The sequence below is a fragment of the Acartia tonsa genome, chromosome 7 (assembly GCF_053477335.1).
Source record: "Acartia tonsa isolate MP-2025a chromosome 7, ASM5347733v1, whole genome shotgun sequence".
Lineage (NCBI taxonomy): Eukaryota > Metazoa > Arthropoda > Copepoda > Calanoida > Acartiidae > Acartia > Acartia tonsa.
In genome coordinates, this window is record NC_137266.1 from 31,443,849 (window position 1) to 31,470,041 (window position 26,193).

Sequence of the window (26,193 nt, forward strand, 5' to 3'; positions counted from 1 at the left end):
GCCTGTACATGTATGTCCAGATATTATTATTATTACTTACCAGAATTCTGCCTGTACCTGTATGTTTAGATATTAATATTATTACTTACTAGTATTCTGCCTGTATCTGTATGTCTAGATATTAATATTAATACTTACCAGTATTCTGCCTGTACCTGTATGTCCAGATATTAATATTATTACTTACCAGTATTCTGCCTGTATCTGTATGTCTAGATATTAATATTATTAATTACCAGTATTCTGCCTGTATCTGTATGTCTAGATATTAATATTAATACTTACCAGTATTCTGCCTGTACCTGTATGTCCAGATATTAATATTATTACTTACCAGTATTCTGCCTGTACCTGTATGTCCAGATATTAATATTATTACTTACCAGTATTCTGCCTGTACCTGTATGTCTAGATATTAATATTATTACTTACCAGTATTCTGCCTGTACATGTATGTCTAGATATTAATATTATTACTTACCAGTATTCTGCCTGTACCTGTATGTTTAGATATTAATATTATTACTTACTAGTATTCTGCCTGTATCTGTATGTCTAGATATTAATATTAATACTTACCAGTATTCTGCCTGTACCTGTATGTCCAGATATTAATATTATTACTTACCAGTATTCTGCCTGTATCTGTATGTCTAGATATTAATATTATTAATTACCAGTATTCTGCCTGTATCTGTATGTCTAGATATTAATATTAATACTTACCAGTATTCTGCCTGTACCTGTATGTCCAGATATTAATATTATTACTTACCAGTATTCTGCCTGTACCTGTATGTCCAGATATTAATATTATTACTTACCAGTATTCTGCCTGTACCTGTATGTCTAGATATTAATATTATTACTTACCAGTATTCTGCCTGTACATGTATGTCTAGATATTAATATTATTACTTACCAGTATTCTGCCTGTACCTGTATGTCTAGATATTAATATTATTACTTACCAGTATTCTGCCTGTACCTGTATGTCTAGATATTAATATTATTACTTACCAGTATTCTGCCTGTACCTGTATGTCTAGATATTAATATTATTACTTACCAGTATTCTGCCTGTACCTGTATGTCCAGATATTAATATTATTACTTACCAGTATTCTGCCTGTACCTGTATGTCTAGATATTAATATTATTACTTACCAGTATTCTGCCTGTACATGTATGTCTAGATATTAATATTATTACTTACCAGTATTCTGCCTGTACCTGTACGTCTAGATATTAATATTATTACTTACCAGTATTCTGCCTGTACCTGTATGTCCAGATATTAATATTACTACTTACCAGTATTCTGCCTGTACCTGTATGTCTAGATATTAATATTATTACTTACCAGTATTCTGCCTGTACCTGTATGTCCAGATATTAATATTATTACTTACCAGTATTCTGCCTGTACATGTATGTCTAGATATTAATATTATTACTTACCAGTATTCTGCCTGTACCTGTATGTCTAGATATTAATATTATTACTTACCAGTATTCTGCCTGTACCTGTATGTCTAGATATTAATATTATTACTTACCAGTATTCTGCCTGTACCTGTATGTCCAGATATTAATATTATTACTTACCAGTATTCTGCCTGTACCCGTCTGCCCAGAGATTAATTCTCCGGCCCAATCCTTCGCCTCCGACATAAAGTCTCCGTCTGATCCCCCACCATCTGGATTTTGGCCCTGAAAAATACCCGATTTATTAATAACTATAGTAAAGAAATTAAAGTAAAAGAAGTTATAATCAGATTTCCATGGATGTTGAAATGAAGATTTATGAAAATCAAAACCAGTTTTGTTACCCCTCAGGGGCCTAATTGCCAGAGCTATTAAAACCGGTATAATTTTTTTTATTTAAATATTTATATTCGTGGAAAATTGTCTGTAATACTATGCTATACATGATTTTTCAGTACGGTTGTAATCCAGCGGATAATAATCAGTTTCAAAGCAGTGCTGGAATATATATTTCTCGCATCGTATTAAAAACAGCTTTCCACGGATATAAAAATGTATAATTATAAGATTAAAATCAGTTTCTGCGGGTATAAAATATTCGTAGAAAACTGGATTTAATACGATACTCGACATAATTTTTCAGTATGTCTGAGAACCTCTTCTAATCCACCTGACATTAATCGGTTTCGAAGCTGTACTGGAAATTAAATTACAGATTAATTGCAATAATCTCATTAGAAAAGATTAATTTCTTTTGATAATTATTTTTGTTTTCTGCATTGAGTAGTGAACATGACGCATCATACAAAAAAAAAACAATTGCAACAACTTTTTGCAAAGATCCTAATTAAATCTTAACAGTTTTACTCTCTCCCATTCTTCTTACTTTCTCTCTCTCTCTCTCTCTCTCTCTCTCTCTCTCTCTCTCTCTCTCTCTCTCTCTCTCTCTCTCTCTCTCTCTCTCTCTCTCTCTCTCTCTCTCTCTCTCTCTCTCTCTCTCTCTCTCTCTCTCTCTCTCTCTCTCTCTCTCCTACTTTTTCTTTCTTTTTTGTAATTATTTGCTGTTAAAAATGTTTATATAATTCATTTTAAGAAAAAGTTTCTAGTAATTTTAGAAAAAAAGACTAGAATAACTAGAATATGTCTGTACGACAGTCTTTCGATCCGAATGTCCGTCAGTTATTTTTGATGAATATGCAAGCTTTGATACAAAATGTACTTGCTATCACAGAGGGAGGGGGGTGTAAAAATTTGTAATGTGCTCCCCCTCTCCCAAACCTAGATTAAATGACACGCCCGTCCAAGAAAGATCTCATTAGAAAATATGTGAGTATGCTAAATATAGTTTTTTTTGTGTATGCTTAGGTATATAAGATTTTGCAAGGCAAATTCCATGTGTAAAGTATTTCTGAACTCTTTGTAAAGAGAAACTCTTAACTTCAATACAACCTAGATTATGTCTCTTAAATATATTTGAGTCAATTACAGAACTTTAAAAAAAAAAAATCTTTATTAAGCTGAAATATTCACATTAAGCTTAAATTGGCCTTTTATTAGGTCATTTGCATGAAAAGGAAATTATTTAAATTGCATCTTTGTGCTTTCTATATATTCCTGCATTTAATCATTTTTTTTACTTCAATATTTTTAGAAGCATAACTTTTCCTTCATTGTCTACTATCATAAGTTGGTTTATGTTATAACTATGCTTATAATAAGGTCATGTGTGAAGCTATGTTGTAAATAGGTTAATTTCGTCTGTCTGAGTGGTGCAGCAAAAAGTTAATTTTTTGACATTTTTTTTAAGATTCTCCAAATTTTATGAGCAATAAGAGAAAAATTTTAATTTTAATTGATGCATCTTACACTATATTGTGATTTATTTTAAAAAAAAATTCCGACACTTTTCTGAATCTGTTTATGCTTGTATAAAAGTACACTGCATGTTTCAACAATCTTACACAACAAATTCTTCGTTGTAGAAAAGTTTATTTAAATCCTGGGTAATTTAGCATTTTTAATCAACATAAAACACTTTTATACTTCACAACATACAGTTTTTTTTTGCAAGATTACAATTTAAGATTAAATTAAAACAAAAACAAACGCTGAATTTCTTAATTATGTAATGTATAAAAATCTACGTTTGTTTTCGAATTGAATCCAACAAATAATTTTAAGAATTCATTAGACCAAATCCCCAAATATAATTATCATTATTGACACCAACCAGACTCAAATAACGTTAAACTTAAAGCTCTTTATAATGCCTATAAAAAGGGGATAAATTTTAAAACTTTTGACAATCCATTATTCTAATATGACGTCATTTAAGATACTTTGGCCAACAGTTTTTAAATTTATCCCCTTTTTTATAGGAACTATAAAGAGCTTTGTGAGACACAGTTAAAATTTGAATGTGATTCAACACGATGGAATACTCTTTAGTTTCTGGCTACTTAAATAAATAAAGTAATAAAGGCATTTAAGAGAAGAACCTTTTCTTAGATACCACATTACTATTCAATTCTTTTTTCTGTGTTTTCTTTTTGTTGAGTCTGGTTAAAGGAAAAGATATGTCTTACAATTACACTCTTTATGATATCATATTTAGTTCACTTTCAACAATATTTCTTTTTAGTAGCAAAGTTATTCTTAAGTTCCAGTTTACGTCCGTAATCGTATAACTAACCTTAAGCAATAAAATTTTAATGTAAAAAATGTAAAATTTTATTAAGTTAATATTTTCATAATTTCTATTCCAAAGCTACACTCTAATTACTTTGTCCGTCCATAGGTCCTCCATAACGCTATGGGGAGAAATGGGATTTACTCTTCTGCTATTAAAGCTAGACCTCTGATCAAAGTCAGACTAAATTAAAGCCCTGCAATCAAATAATCTAGAGTTTATTTGTGTGAAAATGTATGTATACTCTGACCATGCCAACGGAGACAAATTTATTATTCCCATTTGATACATGATGCCACAATTTGTGGTGTGCATTCACTTCCGCATATATATTTTACATTGTCAGGAAGGCATATTATAACAACAGCACAAACTGTAACTTTCTCTTCGGTTGACTGTAATCATTAGACACCATTGTTAAAATTTATCTGCTATAGTTTTATTTAGCGAATATGAACCACAATGCTAATGTAATAATATGCTAAATTTGATGCACACCACAATTTGTGCCAAATCTATTCAACAATTCTCCCATGGAATGGAAACAAATCTCTATTTGATCCACTTATAACTGTATGTTGATTACGTTTATGTCATATTCAATTGGACTTTTTTTATAAAGTATACCGTGACCGTTTAATGATATATTTGATATTAACAATTGTTTTTAAATTGTTAAGTTTGATTTTAAATTAAATGTTAAATATCCTTATATGAAAGTAACAGGATCTGTGTCTGTCTGTGAGTACTGAATAATTTCGCTAACTGCTAAACCCGTATGATTTTCCTTTTCATTAATTTTAAAACTAAAATTGAAAGTTGGAGAGGGGGGGCCGGCGGGGGGGTCGACTTTCCCTGCCTCCGCCTCAATTGCCCCTGAAGCCTCCAGGGACGTAGCCACTAGTATTGGAAATAACTATAAAAGATTAAATATTAAAAATAATTTCATTACCACCAATCCTCTGCAAAGATGGTGATTTCAAAAAGGTTATAAATTTGCATACCTGGAGTCGTAGCTTTTTGGCTTCTTCCTGCTGTCTTCTAAGCTCGGCTTGGCTATACTCATCTTCAACCTAAAATAAAATTATCGGATGATAAATTCCATGGTACAATTTACTAGTTTTCTGCTGCTTAATGTCGGTCATAATGTAGGAAAGTGCATATAGTGACCATAAAAATGACGTTATACAATACAAATGAACAATGATAGGCCAGTATACAATTTACCATTGGACACTATACGCTGTTTAATAATGTAGACATAAATATCTGATAATTATGCATGTTCAATTTTTATTAACAAAGAGACACTAACTGATATTACTTTATTCAAATTAATGATTCTCTGTTTAACAAAAATGTTTTCTTGAAAATAGAATGATAATATAAAATGTTTTTTTTTATATTGTAGTTGTTGTTGTCTGTAAAAGAATCATTAACAAGCTCATTAAGAAAACTGAAATCCTGAAGTCTAAAATATTAAGTATTTCTATACAGGTTAGGTTAGTTTATGATATGAATATACAAATGAGTACCATGCAGGGGTTAGGCATTAAAATTCCTATAAGATGGTTTAAAATAGGTTAGATTAGTGTGGTATCCGCCGAGGATCAATGGCAGACACCGGAGTTCAATTAGATTACGGCAGTGTGCCAGACGTGGACACCTTACTATAGAGAAGCTACGCTTCTCTAGCTTTCACTAGATAATGATCAACATCTACTTTCAGTTGTCACTTTATTGAAGGGTTAAGAGATACTGCAGTTATATACAACAAACAATAATTACATGGATAGGAATAAATAATCATAACATAAAAGCATAAATAATACATATACAATGGTCAGTTTGGGCGATAATGATTCCCCCATCCCTGGAAAGGGTGGGGGAGAATTAAGAATACAGTTAACCATAATAAACATGACAGATTCAAATCATTAATTCTAAGCGTAGGGAGGGGGTCACTAGACCCCTTCCCCAGGACTCGGGGGAGGGCCATTGACCCTCCACCGAACCCCAGATCAGGGGTGCCATAGACATGGCTCACGGTTGCCGAATACCACAACTCTCCCCTCGGAAGGCTGGGAGATGGTTTCCCTACCAGACTTCCGACAGTGGTTGAGGCCTTCGGCCCGCTCCTTAGGGCTAAAATATATACAAACGATAATGATTCAATGGAATCCTAGTGGTGAGTATCTTCTTAGGGTTGATGGGCTCCCAATGTGGGATAGAAGGCAGAGGCTGACTTGGGTTGGATCCGTTGGTCAGCGCCGGCAGGCATCAGGTTTGCTGGTGGCACAGTTGTTGCTGGAACGGTCAGCAGTGGGGCCTGCGGGTTGTTGTTGGCAGCGGCTGGGGCACTGGCTGCCAGATTGATTGTCTGAGCAGCGGCCTGTCCTCCTGAGGGGCCGCGGGGTCTGCCAGAGGGCGGTCCTGGCCTACCTGGGCGGTCATGCCCGCTGTCCGTTGATTTCATAGACACCATTTCCTCGGCTGCTTCCCTGCCGATGGGAATGGCATCCCAGTCCACTGAAAAGTCCCGGGACTTGGCATGGTTGAGCCTGGCTCTAGCCATCGCCTTTTTATACAAGGCTGGGTGGTACAGGAACACTTGTGATATCGCATTCAGGGCTGCCCGGACTCCTCCTTGTGCTGCTGCCAGAGAAATGATGGTTAGGTCCCCCAGCAGTTTGAGGATCAGCAGCAGCAAGCACAGGATGGCGGCGCCATCTCCCCACTCGTGGATGGCTTGTCTAAATCCTGCCCAGACATCCAGGGCTGCCTCTCCTTCCTCCGCCAGTCGGTCAATGTTGTAGGACACTATCCCATGGTCTCCTGTGGCCGAACAGCTGCCTTGCTGAACGCAGGAGCCATAGGATAGGCCGGTCAGCATGGCACTCTTGTATGCTGGGAACGCCAGCAGTTGTTGCCAGTCGTTCAACTCAGCCTGTGAATACAAACCACCTGAACTGAAGTCATCTAAGGGGTCTGTCAACAACTGCTTAGGCGTATCCAGCGGGGGTGGCCTCTTCTTGGGAGCAGGGGTTAACTCTATCCAGCCTTCCTCCGCGTGCACAGTCAGGGGGTAGGTGGAGGAACAGGGAATCTTGGTGGCGTGCTCACTGTATACCCGCGTCACAGCGTCTACAAAACCTGTGGGCTCCACTGGCACTTTGTCCCAACACTCCTTGTGTTCGCGGACAACATACTTGTGCCTTTGGCAGGTCAGCTGCAGCAGGATGTCTCCCCTCAGTACCGAGAACGTGCTCCCCTGGACACGCACCGGGTGGGCCGGATCTAGTTGCTGGAGCTTCCAGCAGTTGGCCGCTACTTCTTCTGCTGCAGTGCTTCTCATGCGTGTTTCCAGGGTAAATCCAATATAACCTGCATGGATCTGTGCTTGAAGGGGAACGTCAACATCCCTGGCCGACACTCGGGGCAGCGCAGCCGCGGCTGGGTCAGCTGCCACAAACAACGCTGGATGGTTGGTGGCATGGGCCTCGAAGTCGCAGTTCACAATTGAGGTGGGGCTGGTCATGTTGATGAAAAACTGGGCCTGATGGTCAACCAGATATGCATCCCTCACCAGGCTGGGCTGGAGGCTGCGGATCAGCCTCAAGGGGCAATCTCTTCCCAGGTGGTCCCACACGTAGGTTGCTTCCCCAGTGATACAGGACAGCTCAGAATGGGGACAATCGAGGGTCAGGTGGTCAGACTGGGACTCCACCCGTCCATCCTCCACCACATAGGTCTCCTCCTTGACCAGCAGCCGCCGCTCCTGGAGCACTAATTCATTGCGGTAGAGCTGGCCCTCAAAGTGGACGTCCTCCCCCTCGCAACCCACCCCCTCGGGGCTGTTGACGAGGGCGCCCACCATATCAATGGTGAAGAACAGGGGGTGGTTCAGCTGGAACGTCAGTGGCTGGGTCTTGCCTGGCAACGTGTATACTCGGTTCCTGGCCAGGTCTCGGCACGCTTCTGGGTCTATCTTGGTTGGCCTCATGAGGGTGGGGACCGAGGTCACCTTGAGGTGACCCCATACCCCACACCTGAATGTCCACTGGGACACGGTGAGCTGACAGCTGAACCCAGTGGTTTCCCTCACCTTGACTTGCTGCAGGACGTGGATGTCATGGCCCAGGGGCACCTCCTGGTGTAGGGGCTCCGTGTCACACATCTTTTCTTTGTTGTAAGACGTGACATGGGTGGGGTTGGCACAGTCCCACCCCACCAGGACGTAGCTGGTTGTAGGCCACACGGCTGCCAGCAGGAGGCCCCACAGGACCATCCACCAATGGGAGAGGCTTCCAGGTAACCATCTTCCTCGTGCACGCGGCTGGGGATCTCCGGTTCTGGTCACGGCTGCTTCTTGGGGCTGGACACGGCTGGGCTGCTCCTGGCTAGACACAAATTTCCATTGAGCATTATCTGTATGCGGCAGAGGCACCCCGATACCCTCCCCAATGACAGACTGGCAAGCGACTGGCACTTGCCTGGGTGTCGGCTCCCCTAGCCCTAAATGCTCCCTTCCCTGGTCCAAGGCATGCCCAGTGGCATGGGGCTGAAGTGCATGTGGCACAGGCTCGCCCTTACTCAATGCCCTCCCCTGCCCTAGGAACTCAGGTGCATGTGGCACAGGCAAGTCCTTATTTTCCCAATTTTCAATCTCCCCAGCCTCAAGTGCAGGGGGCACAGGCAAGGCTGGGTGTTTACAAGGTTTTGGATTCAATACATTTAACAAATTCAACTTATCCTGATGGTGAGCCGCTGGGTTCCCTTGGCTGGTAGAGGGATCTGGATGGCATGTAGCTGGACTCTCCCTGCAGGCTGGTGGCGCTGGCTGGTATGTAGCTGGGCTCTCCCTGCAGGCTGGTGGCGCTGGCTGGCTGGGGGTGACGGGTGTCACCCCTTCCTCTGGGACCGCTGGCTCGTTCCAGGACTCAGGTCTCTCGGTGGCGGCGACGGTTGTCGCCCCAGACATCAGGTTGGAGGCTGGCTCGTTCCAGGATCCAGGTATCTCGGTGGCGGCGACGGTTGTCGCCCCAGGCACACGGTGGGAGGCGCTGGATAGCACCCCCCCATCATCCCAGGTGGCGACGCCGGGTGGCGTCCCATACATCGATGCAGAGGTGCTGGCTAGCACCTCCTGCCTCTCTCGTTCAGCGGCTGCCAGGGCCTCCCCATACACCGTCTCAGGGACGCTGGGCAGCGCCCCTCCACTCTTGCTGGGTAGGCTCAGTCGGGCAGGTTCCATCATGTTGAGGCTGAAAGGCTGGGGCCTCAGCACCTCTGGCTCGGCTATGTTGTTGGGCTGTATCAGCTCTGGCCCCAGATGGTTAAGACTGAAGCCTAGGCCAACCCGGTTGGGCTCAGCCGCGCCGCCCAGTACGTTGATCCTAGCTGGGACAGTCCCGAACTGCGGCATCCCATCGGCTCGGTCCGCAGCTCTGGGGGCGGCTGCTTGCGGTGGTGGTGCTGGGGGCGCGCTCCCTTCCATATGGGCCACTCTGCTGGGCTTCCCTGGAGGGGCACCTTTGTCGGCGGTGCGCCTGCGGCTGGCTACCTGGGCCCAGTCAGCTCTACACTCGGCCGCCGTGTGGCCGTCATAGTGGCAACGCTCACACTTGGCAGAACGGTCACGGCGTGGCTGGGTGCGCCTCTCCTCTAGGCTAACTTCCACAGGCGTCGGACAGTCTCGAGCTCGGTGGCCTCTCCCCTGGCAGCGGTAGCAGCGGCCTGGAACCTTGTCATCTGGAGCGACCTTCCCCATCTGGTGGAGACCCGGAGCCAAGGAGCCAATCTCCATTGGCTCCGACTCGTCATATTGGGGCAACTGGATGCAGGCAGATCCAGTCAGCCCGTCGGTCGAGTCCACTAAGCACACACCTTCCTTCAGCTGCTTAGTAACCATGGTCACGGTGAACATGGCCTTGCGAGTGTACTCAGGTACACTCGCAATTTCATGGTTCATCATGAGGCGTTTTACATTGGCGTTACGAATTCCACGGTTTAATTCGTCCACCAACAATTCAAGATCCTCATGATTGTAGGCGTCCCTATACAAGGCGCACTTTGTTGATATGTACGCCTGTATAGGTTCTGTCGAGTGTTGCTTGTAGTCCCTAAACGCTTGTTTAAGCGTTTGGGACTCAAAAGCAGGGCGAAATAACAATTCACACTCGGTCTTGACCTGTTCGTAGGTCAAGGCTTGGCCTGCCTCGCCAAACAGATGGGACGCCATTTCCGCCGCTTGCCCTACCAATGACAGTAGTAGGGCGTTGCGGCGGTTGAGGGAATCATGAGGTGGCACGCGGTAAGCCGCCCATGACATCTCCAGTCGGCGGATATGTGCCGACCAGGACTGCTTGGGCGGCCCTCTAAACTCCGGCAGATTGCTCAGCATCAGCTTGCGGTACTCGGCTGGGGCCGGCTGAGGGTCATCCTGGAGCCATCCTGGGGCTTGGTCACCTCCTGGGACTTGATGCTGGTCCATTGGGTCAACGGTGAAACGGCGGGCACAAAGTTATACAGGACTACAATGAATGGGTTGTCACTTGAGGCTTCCTAGCCTAACAGCCAACACTGTTTGTATCACTAGGTTGGGAGTTTTATTTGCAAAGATATAACTTAGCTGTACTTATCAATAGTTAGGTGTTGAGGTAGATAGATGTTGAGGGTCTGAACTGCTGTCAGGAACTGATTGGGTTTTCCCTTATCACACTAGAGCTAGGAGGAAAGAAACTTGCAATTCTTTATTTGCTAAAAATACCCCTGTTAGATGCTATGGAGTAGCTCCGCTCTGGTGTGAAAGTGTGTGTGTGTGTGTGTGTGTGTGCGTGGAATCTTCTGTCCTTGTAACGCGCGTTCGCGCCGTCAAATCCGCGCACACGGGGAAAACGCGCTCTCACCCCTCAGCTCGCTTCCTCATTGGTCCGCTTCGTCCGTTGGATTTATGATGTTTTCCGCACTTTGTTGCGCTACCCGTGAATGGCGCTCTGTGTATCCGATCGCTAGCTCCACACTACAGACGGACTTAGTCTAGTGTGGGTAGGAAGGGGGAAGCGCGTGAGGGGACGGGGGTAACTCCGTCCGTTCCCACTGTGAGGGAGGGGGGTAACTGTGTGCTGGTGTAATGGGGCCTTTGCTTCTTAATCTTAGGCTTATCTGTTATATAACCCTGATTGTATTTGCCTTCAAATGGAGAGGGGCCCCTCCCCTTCCCTTGGAATAAGGGGTGTATTGTTTTTGTGCTGTGGGCTTGAGATTGTTTTGATTATATTACATCTAGCTTTTATTGCTGTCCTTATCACAATTGCATAACAGATTTGTTGACCAACTCTGTTCTATTTTTAGCTGTTATCACAATACACAGTAATCCAAGCCTGTTCTATTCTTAGATTTATCACAACACAACAATTTGTTTGCCAAGCTTTGCTCATAAATCTATTGTTTGGCCATCACATTAGGGTGGTAATCCCTGCAAATGTGATATAATATCTGTCTTCTAGATGGGTGGCTGCGTTGTAGCTTCTCAGGATACTCGGGGTTGACGTAGTTTTTCTCTGTTCTGGTGCACTACACCCGTATGTTAGCTCGCAGCTTGCAGCTATGTGGCATGTTTCAGCCTATCGGCGGCAGGGAATGTCCCGTCCTGCTAGCGCCACTGGTTCGGATCCTGCTATTTCTTGCAGTAAAGTTGGCCTATTTTCAGCCGTCTACACGTATTTGGCTTGTTTCAGCCGGTCCGCAGGCCTGTTTCAGCCCTTTTGGCGCTCAATTCTCCGTTAGATATCAGCGCTGCTCGCGGTTATTCGTCAGATTTCGCTGTTTTGCTTCCACAACTGCCGGATGCAGAGTTAAACTTTGCTGTCCAGGGTGGGTAATTCAGGTTGCTTGCGTCAGTTTTGCCAGATTCACTGCTGGGAGTACCTTAGCCTCAGATGCGCGTCTGCTCTACACTTGTGGTTCGCCGTAATCTCACACAGCTGTCACCAAAGTTGTGGTATCCGCCGAGGATCAATGGCAGACACCGGAGTTCAATTAGATTACGGCAGTGTGCCAGACGTGGACACCTTACTATAGAGAAGCTACGCTTCTCTAGCTTTCACTAGATAATGATCAACATCTACTTTCAGTTGTCACTTTATTGAAGGGTTAAGAGATACTGCAGTTATATACAACAAACAATAATTACATGGATAGGAATAAATAATCATAACATAAAAGCATAAATAATACATATACAATGGTCAGTTTGGGCGATAATGATTCCCCCATCCCTGGAAAGGGTGGGGGAGAATTAAGAATACAGTTAACCATAATAAACATGACAGATTCAAATCATTAATTCTAAGCGTAGGGAGGGGGTCACTAGACCCCTTCCCCAGGACTCGGGGGAGGGCCATTGACCCTCCACCGAACCCCAGATCAGGGGTGCCATAGACATGGCTCACGGTTGCCGAATACCACATTAGGACTTTTGTCACTCCTGTGTTTGTCCTAGGAACTTGAGACAAAGTATCTATATTTTTCTATTTTCTGGATAAAAATTACGTATAAAGCAATATTATCATTATTCCAATATTTACATTATGCGGATTTATAACTTTCATCATGTTCAGCTAGGGAATCTAAAGGCTTAAAAAAAAATTAAGATTCGATATAGGGGTTCAATAACTGTATGTCCCCACCTCGAGGACCCTGTGCATTCTTTCAATTGGGTCTTTGAAAATCAATCAATAGCATCGGTCGTATTAACACAGCCAAATCGCTACAAAAAAGCAGAAAGCAATTTGCTTGCTGACAAAAAGGTCCTCAACAGGTCTGATTATACATCTATACCAATAAGCCAAACGAAGTCCCAACTGCAAACTATACAAACAACTTCTTATCTTTTCATATTTGATATCAAGCATTATGTTACTTTTGCTTTTATTATTATTAGTAATATTTTTTCTTTTATAAATATAAGCTTATTATCAAAAATATTATTTATGAAAATGTAAAAATATTACGTAAAATTGGTAATTGAAATAAAGAAATTAGAAAACTACATAAATAATTATAGACTAATCTATGATGAACATAAACCAATATAAAGCTCTTGATTAAATTACAATGCGTTCTCTGGAAAAGTACAATAGACTTATTACTTTTTGAATAGACTAATCAATCATTAAATAAGAATATCATGAGGGGGCTTTTTTGTGTATTACAAAGAATGTTTTGTACGTTGGGATTGGTTTTAGGCTAATTTAATAGGTAGGGTTATCTCCGAAAAATCAAATTTAAGGCTAGGAACGCAGCCGCTATTTAGAATATTAAGACTAAACCATTTGAAAGTTAAAGCATAAATCTAGCATAGAAATAAATATAATTTCAGATGTACAAAATATAATAAAATACCAAATTATTTTCAGGAAATTAAAGGAAAATATTTTCTGTGACTTATCTATAATTCCCTGGGCAACATAATTGAATATTATGTGTAGCAAGTGAACCAACAGATACATGTCTGCAATCTTGTTTGGGGCATATACAGACTTTTAAAGAAAAAATAAATAACATTACAAAAAACAATGATTTTATTTTGAAAGAAAATTTAGGATTTATTTAAGAAAAAATATTTTTATTCTATCAAAGTTTTAATAACCATCCAATGAGAAGTCTAGGCTATAGGCTACTACCTATATTAGCAACAGACTTAATTCACTTACTTAGCTTAATTATTTAATAGGTTATGTGTATAATTTCCTGGTACAATAGCTAATAAAAATAGCTTTATGTTGTACATAAACAAAAAATTATTTAGTCCAAGTCAGAAATGCAAAGTAAGGGCCCTTATACATATATTATATTATAATTAAAAGCTGCTACCTGAAAACAGCTGACTGCACAACCCATATGTTTATACATTTATAGAATCAGAATACTATAGCATACAAATAATATTTAGAAAAAGACTGAAAGTCCACCTATCTCGCGAACTTGTACTTCACGGCAATTTTGTGATGTTGACCCGAGACCCGTAGTTTCAGGTCTGATGAAAATTTTGGCAGCCGTTTGAACACTAGCAATGGATCCAGAATACTTGGATATTGTATGAGGTTCTCGCATATACGTATAAAATGTTTCTCTCAGCTGGCTAATGTAATGATGCCCCCCATCTCTTCCCTGACCATGGAGTAACGTATTGATCAATATCTGAGGACTATAATAGCAACCTTAATTGACGGCGCAAAATTCACCTGTCTTGATATACACGTATTCTATATTCATTCTAGCAGCATCATTCCAAAATATAGATAAAAGGACATTCCTTCATATTTCTGACTTGTAACAATTATTCATTTACATTACAATATGTATAATTTACAGGCTATTTCAATAATAAGCCAACTTATGTAAGCGCTTAATTACATTCATTCTCATCTAATTTAGAATATAAAAAATAATTATGAATATGGTTGGTGTAAGCGACAAAATAAACTATAGAATAAAACATCAATCTTTTAGTTGTAAGCATGAGATGCATGGAACCCGGTTATTTTAGAACAAATTTAATTTGAAATATGTATGGTTTATATTTTAACTACTGGATATAACTGTCAGAAGCCTATATATCCAATTTAACCCTGTTAAATAGTTTACATATATATTTGTTTGTTGATATAATAGCAGCATCATAGATTGATAGGGGTAGTTAGAGAGAGGAATTGTAGGCAATAGTGAGCAGGCATTTTTGTAATTGAACAGTAATTGGATGTTAGCCAGAAATGGTTACTTTCCAATTGGTTTTGCCCAGGTATAGTTAGCCGTTTACAAAGCTTCAAGGGGTTTTATTAAAGATTTTAAAAGAAAATAGTTGCTAGGCGTATTCAAAATTAAATTGTTTTATTTAGTAAAATATCCAGTTACAAAATGATTGGAGATTTTATGAAAAATTTCCAATATTATATAATTTTGGCAATCCCTTGCCAAAAATATTTACTACATTTTCCAGGTTTAATGGTAAGTGGAATTGATTGCAATCAAACCATCAAATTTTCCCTGGCCAAAATAATTTTACAAACCAAAAATTTCTTTGTTTGGAATTAGATTTTCAATATAAACAAACAAAATGTTCCAAAATTCGTTAGGATTTCTTATTTTGAATATTGTAGTTGTTGACAGAAGCTGAATTGCTTATTAATTATGTATGCCCAAATTTTATGCAAAACTTAAATGCTAGTTTAATAATAAAATACCCTTGCTAAAAACATATAAGAAGCCAATCAATTATTGGGGATTCATTAAATACTTGACCTTGTCTATGTATACATTATGCAGAGATTTTGTTAAACTAATCTTTTCTACATTTAGGGTGCGTCCATCTAGCTGCTAGTATAATGTAATGTAGTGGTGAAGTGATATACAAATAACAAAAGGGGTGATATCATAATTTATAGCAATTTTACTAATTTAAACTGGGTTTAAATTTTTTAATCTTGAAGCTTTAATAACAAACAAGTTTCTATCAATAATTATTCAAGTTATTTTTTCCCTTTAATAATACTTTAACTTGGCTTTGGTATATGTAGCATCATTATCTATAATACAATATACAACCATGAATGTACAATAACCCTTTTTTTCTCATTATTTTTTCTTTGTTATCTGTGTAGCCCTAGCTACAGGTCCTGCAGCATTAATCAGTGTTCAAGTTATCTACATATTCAATACTCACTAATGCAGACATATGTAAGCTTTTCTTCTATGCCTTCAATTATATTAAAAATGAAAAAAAAAAACATAAAAAAAAATACAGGATCAATTAAAAATACCCAATACTGACTTAAAAATTTACTTTTTAATTCTTGTATTATCTAACATTTTTCAATGGTGAAATGGATTAAAGATTACTTAAAAATTAGCATGTGAAATGCCATACAATTAAAATCTTTTTGGTTTGGATACTGTTCGTTCTATGATAGTATTTTTGTATGCTTGGTAATTTGTCCTTCTTTATTGACTTTTTCTCGTGGAGTGGACTTACTTGACCTTCATGCATACACAAGAAGGAAAAAGTCTATATAGATCCCATTCCTGTTTTTTGTTAAAATTGATTTCCCGCCCCTAAATTGTAGTATATAGAACATTTTCTTTCTAAGAAGAAGAAATTAACTAATAAATAAGGTTCCTTTAATCATCTTAACAATGTAGTTTTGTAAATAGTAAGATTTGGAAAGTAATACCAACTCTACAATATTAAAATAGTGAATCAAACAAATTACAGATCGAAAAATTATGTTATTACATTTAAAAAGTGTAAATTATCTATAAAAAAAATATCAGAAAATGAGATTTACTCTGCTTGATGTTAGAATATTTATATAATATATCATACTAAATATTCAATGTACTGGGTCTTATAACAAAATTATCTAAAAGTAAGAAAATGCTTAAAATCTATGACATTCTAGGATTTGTTCTATTTTAAGAAGTTGAATTTACTATTTATGTAATTTATATTTATGTTCTAATCAAATTTGCTTCTTTGATAATTGATAATTACTCTGAAAATGATTTTCTTGACATTAGCAAACTGGTTTGTTTGAGACTTTGAAAGTGAATTTAAAATATTATTGAATAACAAAGCCTAAAAAAATTACAGCACCCTGTATTTATTTATATTATGTATCATATTCTGTCCATAATCTAAATACATGAACAATATATATTCTCCTATGAACAATGGCACAATTCGTCTGTAATAGATAATATATCTCTTTCATTCTTTATACAAGCTAAACCAAAATATGATCAACAAACAAAAAATACTAAAAAAACTTTTTTTGTGTGTGATATATCTTTTGTAAAAGTATATTATGTAGATCAATATCAATCCTAATTTATCTTTTACAATACAATAAAATATATATATGTAATGTAAAGTACTGCAAAGAGCTTTTTACCATCTACATATTTGGGAGAAATAATTATTTGTAGCAAACTTTTTTGAATCATTTGGTGTTTCTAAATAATTGTTTATTATTACCAAATATCCTAAAGTATGTTTATTATAATGTAATATTTATTTTAATTTTTTAGAAGAATATTATGCTTTTAATACTACCAATATTTTTTTGTGTTTGTGTGAGTATTTTATTACGAAAACTTTTTTTATGTTTTAAAAAATGTTCTTTTCTTAAATAATTCTTAACTGTATGACTTTTACCTAAATGATCCCGATACTTAAAATTCTAAAGCTCTGATTCTAAAACCACAGCAATTATGAAAATCTAGCAGAACATAAACACCTTAATCTTTTTGCTTATCCGTCTTGATTTGTCTTAATTAATTACTCTGCTTTTTACAGATTAAGTAAGGTCATGTGTAACAAGATAACATTCATTTTTTATGCTATTACGATAGACTTTTTTGTTATTTCCTGATAAAAAATATTTATATATTCATTATATTGTCTTAGTGTTATTTGCTATTAAATTATATATTTTACATAATAAATGTTTGACTAAAGTAAAACATTTAACTTTTATGTCAATTCATATGTTTTAATTGAGTTACTAAACAACAATAGTACCTATTTAACTAATATTAATATTTACCTTTCTACAGAATATAGAGGCTATACCCCTCTGTATGAGGACAGTTATGATGCCCATAAGAAAGGTGAAGATGGAAGAGAGAAGGAAGCACCACCATTTTCTCTCCTTCAGGCATTCCTCATCACCTGAAACAAATAAATGAAACTTGTTTGTTAAAACTAGATATATATAAAAAATATTTCAAATTTGAATAATTTTAATTTACAATATTTGTTTTTGTGATTGAATTGGTTTGGCATAGATGCGAGCAATCTATATCAAGGCATAGATAATAATCCTTTAAAGAATTAAAAACTCGATATCACCATTAATTTAAGGTCTGAAATAACCATAAAAATTTATGGATTGATAAACAAACATGCCTACAATACTATTTATAAAGTAATATTTATATTATAAATTAATCTGCATATAAAGTGGTAGGAAGTGATAATGTAATAAACCTTTTTTCTTTGATCGTTAGTAAGTTGTGATTAACTGTGACCATTTCCTGTCTTTTCATGCGGGAATAGTGATTATAGACAGAGCAGCCAGCCCAACAACGAGTAAGGAATAGTTATTTATCGCATCGTATTATAGACAGCTTTCCACGGATATAAAAATGTATAATTATAAGATTAAACTCAGTCTTGTTAGCCCTGAGATGCCGATATTAATCGGTTTCGAAGCCATACTCTGTCCTTAGGTCGGTAATGCTTATAATGGGCAAAGTGTAGAAAGTTTACTTTCCTTCGCTTCTCGATAGCTGCACTTCCTTTAAAAGGACTCTCCACAGAAAAATCAACTTTGGATTTTTGAAAATCTAACCTGAAACTATTATTCTCTGTTCAATTTTAGGCATTTTTTGTTTTTGTGGCATCGCGATCGAAGCCCTTTGAAAATTTTGTCCGCCGCCTATTTGTACTGCCGCTATAACAATATATACTACACTTTACTCCACTCAATATGTGTTCGCCGCTAAAGAACATTTGCTCCATTGCAACCGGCCGCTCTACGATTTATCCTCTTCCTTGACTGGACAATCCTGCCGCCTCCATTTTGTGTTCGCCTCCGCCAAATATAACCATCTTTTGCCGCAGTTGCCGCATTCATCGCCCTTCTCCGCCGCTACTCCGCTATACATTGCGTACGTAGCTATACACAACACCCCCAGCCTCCATTTAATTTCTGAACAAGGGAGAGGGGAGCATGTATTAAAAAGCGACGTACAGCGGAGTAGCGGCGGAGAAGGGCGATGAATGCGGCAACGGCGGCAAAAATAGAAGCTAAAAATCACTAAAGCAGCACAAATTAAATGGCGGGAGGATTCACTTAAAGGAGGTAAAAAATTTCAAAGGGCTTCGATCGCGATGCCACAAAAACAAAAAATGCCTAAAATTGAACAGAGAATAATAATTTCAGGTTAGATTTTCAAAAATCTAAAGTTGATTTTTCTGTGGAGAGTCCTTTTAAATATCTCATCCCTCTGTCCTCTCCTTTCCATCCCCCTCCCTTTTCAATACCTTTATTAGTCACGACTTTTTCTAAGAAAGCTAAAAATTCATATTTTTTAAAGCTAAAGATCTCGTATAAAAAATTGCTGGTTCAAATGAGTTATACTTTTAAGGGAAGTGTTATTAACTGTATTGGGGGGAGGGGTTGTAAGCTTTTTTCTTGACCCTTCTTTTCCTCCTTTAAATGCTACGGGTGAAGCAATTAGTCTCAAATAAAACATGTACATATCAACACCTTGGACGTCCAAGGGGGGGGGGAGGTGGTTGGTAAAGTGGTGATAACCCCCAATTATTTTTTTCCATTTCCCCCCCCCCCATAAGAAATTACACCCAACCATTTAGGAGGGGGTATTTACCCCCCCCCCCCAAAAAAAAAAAAATTAATAATCCTTAAAAAAAATTCCGGCGGGATTCACGCACTTTATTACTTCCACTTTCAAGATTTTTTACCACCGCCCAAAATCAGAAGACTGATAGTTCCACCACATTAAATCAGTTCTGAACCATGATAAAAATACGTGTTATAGTTTACAATGGCCCTTTAATTAAACAATGCACTGGGTGTGTCTAAACAATGTCTATTCAAAGAAGTAACATTTCAGTAATTATCAAAATATCAAATCTTTTTTTCTAGGGACAATTTATCTTGGCATGCTGCCAGGGTGATGGTACCCTCAACAAAACTAGTTAAAAACATTACCAGGACCTATTTGAAGCTACACTTTAAAGGGGAATCATATTGGCTCATCAGTTAGAAAGACTTGTGAGTTGATTATTGTGTTTTCATGTATAGGAATTAGCAAAAAATTACCACCACCACCCCCCCAAGCCAATTTTACCCCCGGGATAAAAATTTTGAGAGGGGGTAAAAAAACACAAATTACCCCCCCCCCCCAAAAAAAAAAAAAAAAATTTTTACCTCCCAAATAAAAAAGCTTGGACGCCCCTGTCTACACCTTTTCCGTTTATTATCTTGAATGAAATAGTTGTTCCGACATATTTTAAAAGGAAAAATTTTACTTTGACAGGTATTAAAGATAAAATATTTAAACCTGCAGGGGCCCTAGTTCGAGTCAAAAGAAAAAGTTATGCAAAATTAGATGCATTGCATATATAAAAAAAATAATAAAATGTTGCATTAAAATAATGTCTAAGGAGAAATAATTTTACGGAATATAACAATGGACGATAATTTAATTTTGCCCAACTACACATGTAGCTCTCAATCCTGCACTGCTAATTTATATGCCCAGTTCACAAATAACTTTTTTTCTGTAGGTCAACCTAAACAAGTACAACCCACAAAAATCGGCCAACCTAAAGCTTCTATAAGTCGACCTTTGTCTTTTGTGAACTAGGCTAAAACCTTTTTTTATAAAAACAATGATAAAATTTGTTACCTGTGATAGGAATGCCTGAAGGGGCCGTAGTCTCCACAGATAGTTGGCCTAGCCCTCCCTTCATCACTTACCCAAGGGCTGGCCGCACACCCTTCATCCTTCAATTCAGTAACATTTACATTTACAGGTAAAAATTTGAAATTTAACAGCTTTTACAAAGGCAATCTCGAATAATTATCGTTCACACAACATATATTGAATTCAAAAGGATTAATTACAGTACATTTAGTTGATTAAGAGTGAAAGCTTTGACGTCTATAAGAAAAGGAAAACCTATGCTGTGTGTATTTATTTAACCTGTACAAAGTTTACCAAGCAATATGAGTTTGTATATGAGAAGTTCCAGATTAATTTGAAATCAAGTCTAGAGATACTACATGTATATAGTCATTACTGTGACCTCAAGATTGAGTCATAATTGAGTACAGAAACCTAGCTTTAAATCATAAAACATAATAAAAAATATTCATCCTCCCAAAATAGTCTTAAGAATTAACCATGTCTCCCTTATAGAACTATTACCTAAAAAACTAGACCAAAATGGGTATTATCACGGACTTTTAGGGAAACATTGAATTTGATAAAGAATAAGTACAAAATTATTATATCCTAGACATTCATAAAAGTTTTTGATGACCTTTTATTCATAAGTACCTATGTCAAAATTCTAAATATTATTTGAGATAATATTTATCTTAGATTCAGGAATTTTATGAAACTTAGAAAAAATGAAATACCTAAGAAATTTGGCCCTTTTAGCAAAACATGTAAGATCAAAGCCTATTCTTTCTAGAAAACCTCTAGCTTTCAGAGGGCATTGATATAAATTGTATTGGAATGCTATATTTTTTCATTTTATATTCAAAGGTCCGGATTTTCTAGTGAAACCTAACCCAATTCTAAAGACCTCTAATGTAAATATATAATTTGAAAGGGTATGTGTATATAATTATATTTAAAAGTTAAAGTCATGTTGTCTGAAGTTGTCTCAAACTGTTGAGCTAGGCTATTATACTTAGACAACTAACAAAAACTAGGGATTAGCCAGCGACTTAAATGTGTAAAAATAGTCAAAAATTTCGGCGCAGTAATTGGTTTGAGCCTCAGTCCTAGCTGAGTCCTATTTAAAGACTTTACATTGGACCCTTATTTTATTTGAGACAAATTAAATCAAATAGTAAATGTAGGTTAATATCTTGTTCTTTAAACAGGCATAATTTACCCAATACAATTGATAAGTGGGTAAAAAAAAATTTGTCATTTATTTGAGAATATGAATATGATTTTATAATAAATAAAATTAAACAGAAAAAAACTATGTTAGTTATTCAAATAATAGATAATCATCAATAAGTTTAAATAAAATAAAAACCTAAGCCTAGTTAAGGTTTATTACCATAGAGATAGACGAGTGGTCAGTTTATACTTTATACTTTATACAACTTGTTACCCTGCTTGTTATTACCCAGCTATTAGAATAAACTTTTATTACCATCAGTCCAATAATCATATTTACAACAAAAACAACCAAGATATATCAATATTTAGCTTTAATGTTATAGAAAGTTATTTTTAATTTTTTTTAGAATTTGAGCTTATCCCCCGAAAATTAAAGAAAACAAACCATTCCAGCATCTGAGGGTCAGACAGACAGACATACCTCAATTTTTATGACTAATTTAATTTAGTAAAAGTAGCTGAAATGAAGTCACATATGTATAATAATAATGGTCAGAATGATAGAAACATTTTATGGTAACACACTTTTATTTTATTTTTTCCCTCTGCATTTGTTCTCAGAAATAATTAAAATAATTAATATATTATGTTTAAAAGTACGAGTGTAAAAAATTCAACAATTTTTCAGAATAACAATATGTTGGAATTTGAAACAAAACAAAATTAATAAAGGATTCCAAGAAGTTTATAATATGATTTAAAGTTTTAGACAAATAAATATATGTGTCCAAATGTTCCAAATTTGATAAATATGATAATCAGAGATTAAATAAGTATGAATGCCTTTCTGCTAAGATTTAGCTAACTACTGGACCGTTAAGTTATCCTATACAAAGCTTATTTTAAATCCTGTTCAGTTTTTCTATATTTTTGTAGTGAAGCTTTACCCTTAGAAAAATAGAATATTAGATGCTCCTAGTGACATCTAGGGATATTACAATGAATAATGTTTTTCTCCTCAAGAATTAGATTCAATATTTGTGTGTTTTGTTTTATTTTCCATTTATCAACCATAATCAGAGCTAAGAGACTAAACTAGACATTATAAAAACTAACAATGCAATCAAATGAAAACAAGGATGACAATATCAATTGCCAAAATTCAAAAACAAAACAATTTTTTTTGAAAGTGTTGTGAATATTAAACCGAAGGCATGCAGAAGGATGTCTCTTTTACTTTTTAGTGTGTAGATATTTTAGAGAGCGGAAACCTATTGTGGTGTATAATGAAATAACAAACATTTTGTTGTCTTTAATATCATCCTAAAGCTCAAAACTACCAAAAGCCCCCTCAATTTTGGTTTAGGTAGTTATAAAAATTTTGGAGAGCGAGTCGCGCACCCCATAGCAAAAAATAACTGTGAACGCCACTGATTATAACAGATCGACAAATAAGTAGAACTAAATAATAATTTAAAATGTGGAGAAACATATATTAAGGAAGATTAAGCTGCATTTCACTGATCTTAATATGGATTATCTAGAAGCGTCGCTACTAAAAAAATGTAATCAGATTCAGACTGCATCAGGTTTTTATTAGACTTCATTACACCCGGTTCAATTTTCTAAGTATAAAAATAGAAAAACTGTGCAGGTTTACAAAATAACTTTTCAATTCTTTTTTGTATTTTTGTATCAAATTAGTTAAAAAAAAACTTTCTTGTATGAAGGGGTATAAAGTCTGCTTTATCGTTTGGAAACACAAGTGGTGAAATTGAACAATCAAAAGACTGTTTTAGAACAATCCACAGCGACTTATGAACCATTTTTTCTATACATTATTCAGCGGAAGAAAAAAAACATTAGTTCAAGGTAAAAACATTTATTTTGATTGCACTCTGCTTCCCTTTTCCTAGATTTATGCTTTTATGTCAAATATTTAGTCTGTGTTTAGGTACAAGAATAAGTAAAATATCAATTCAGTAAATGTTTTTATTCGTACTTTAAACTGCTCCTTCTCATTAACCTCATGCTAATAAAACTTTCACTAATTTTAATTGCTGTATTGTCTTCTGGTTAAATTTACCTATAACTATCATATAAAGTAACAGGATGTCTATCTGCCTGTGTGGACCTTATGATCTCGCTAACCGCTGGACTAATATGGTTCTCTTTAACAGTGAACATTTTTATAAATCAAGTTAAGGTTTCTAACTAATTTGTGGGAGTGTACCTCCTCTTAGGAACGTCCAAGGTGGGGGGTGTAAGAGGTGTATATCCCTGCCCCCAAAATGTAAATTACTAAATCATCGAAAGAAAAAAAACTACATTATCGAACACCCCCCTCCCCATCCCAAACATACAAAAATTTAAGCAAAGCTTTGCACCGCTTGAACTATTCATCAATATGAAACACTTTAAAGTGATGAAACGGAGGTTATGGAACATCTTTGGAATATCTGTACAACAGGAAATACCCACTCAGACTTAAGAACCATTGAAAATAAATTACCTTCCCGCACACTCTCCATATTATCTTTGATCATGCACTTGTCAAATAGGTTTGTCTGGAGTAACTATTTGTTATAAAGTTAAATTATACTTTTTAACAAGAACAAATTAATTATGAATTAACCAAAGCAAAAAGATTTCATAAACAATAATTTCTAATTATGTTGCATCTAATCACCCTATCATGATTCTCTGCCGTCGAAACAATAATATAATTCGTAACCACTATTTTCAGCCATTATAAAAAATGTTATGGCTACTTTTAAAATGTTTTTATTAATCCCTACGACATCAAAGACTTTTACAAAAAGTTTTTTCTAGTTAGCATAAAAAAGTCAAAAAACTGCTCAATAATTATGTCTGGCACTTTCTTTTGTCATTTATTTTTTGTCGCCACCAATAAAAAGAATTGAACCCAACACGAAATCTTGGATTACTTTTCTTTTAAACTATTAAGAAAGTTTATTTTGTTTTCCTCATGGGATCAAGTTAGGTCAGGGGCACAAAACTCTAAGTAGAACACAGTAGACATTTTGTCAATAAATATTTACTTAAAATTTAAAGATATCTAATTATACCTTTTGGTGACACTTTAAATTAATTTTTGTTCTGATTATTAAAACATTTCCTCAAAATTTTATATTGTTAAACTCAAATGATTGGTGAAATCTAGTAACTGAGATACAAGGATTGAAAATTAAAGGATAACGGAATATTACTTTCCCTCTAACACAACCCCTCCCCCTCCCCCATTCTTATTTTTTAAATCTTACAAAAATTAGGTGTATCATCTACAATGAGGCAAATTTTATCTGAGATTTAGGAACACCTATGTTGAGATGGATATATATAATACACATCCCACTTTTATATTTATATTTAACTGGATGTATTCCAATGAAAGAGACACAAAACATCTACATAAATTGAAGATAGATTACACACCAAAGTTATGTGAAAGATTAATATGGTCCAAACCATTTGAGAAGTATAATAAACTAATCTCTAGTAAAAATATTTGTGTTTACTCTACTAAGATTTCAATATACTTTACGTACATTGGTTTAAGTTAAGCGACAGTCAGGAACTTTATTATAGGAATTATAAACTTCTACTCCGCTAAATTATTTTAGAGTTATTGAAAAGACAGGTTTTGGGACAATATCTTCTATCAAACTATAAGATTCTAAAAGAAATCAAGATTGCTGGAAATATTATTCCAATTTTTGAGTATCAGATTTTAGTATTGGAAATGGATAATATATGTAACTTATAGATAATTAACAAATAACAAAAAGAATCTAACATCATAAGGTAAATGTTTATTGATTACGGGAGTCTTAACAAGAATATTCAGATACGTATCTTAAATCGAAGCCATAAAAAAACAGAGAGAGAGGGGGGACAATGGGCTGTTAATTACACTAGTCCCAAAAGTTTTTAATAGCATTTTCTTATTTGTTGGCTCGACAACTTTTGGGACTTTTGATTTGATGTTTAATTTAGTTGAGTGTTCAAACGTTTCAACTACTAATTTTAATCTAGAGAATGGATAATTTTGTGAATTGTCAGTAGATATGTACATCAATTTACTTCCATTGTCTTATACCTTTAGATCTACATGGCTGCAACATTATGTAAGTGCAGACAGACAAAGTATAAATTATAGACTAGGTTACTATAATAATATTGACAATATTTCAGACATATATCTTCAACAGAAACCAAGAAGATCATATTTCTCCTTAATTATTTATGTAACATACAAACGGACATAATAAATGAATGAATAATATGTAATAAAAAGCAAAATAAGAACTTTATTT

The 26,193-nt window shown here is 36.4% G+C and overlaps 1 protein-coding gene across 31 annotated transcripts in view; it reads right to left on the minus strand.

Annotated features, from left to right (window-relative positions):
- slo (calcium-activated potassium channel slo) overlaps window positions 1-20,804 on the minus strand; it is a 99,587-nt gene extending 78,783 nt beyond the window's left edge. For all 31 annotated transcript variants that reach the window (XR_013881019.1, XR_013881018.1, XR_013881017.1 and 28 more), the window contains exons 1-4: window positions 20,678-20,804; window positions 17,785-17,909; window positions 5,182-5,250; window positions 1,609-1,713 (exon numbers count right to left, since the gene is read on the minus strand). Coding sequence is in view for 28 of the 31 variants with exons in the window: in XM_080165939.1 (XP_080022065.1) it covers window positions 1,609-1,713; window positions 5,182-5,250; window positions 17,785-17,909; window positions 20,678-20,741 (363 nt within the window). In the remaining 3 variants the exon portion in view is untranslated. The remainder of the gene's footprint in view (window positions 1-1,608; window positions 1,714-5,181; window positions 5,251-17,784; window positions 17,910-20,677) is intronic.
- Between the last annotated feature and the right edge of the window lie 5,389 nt (window positions 20,805-26,193).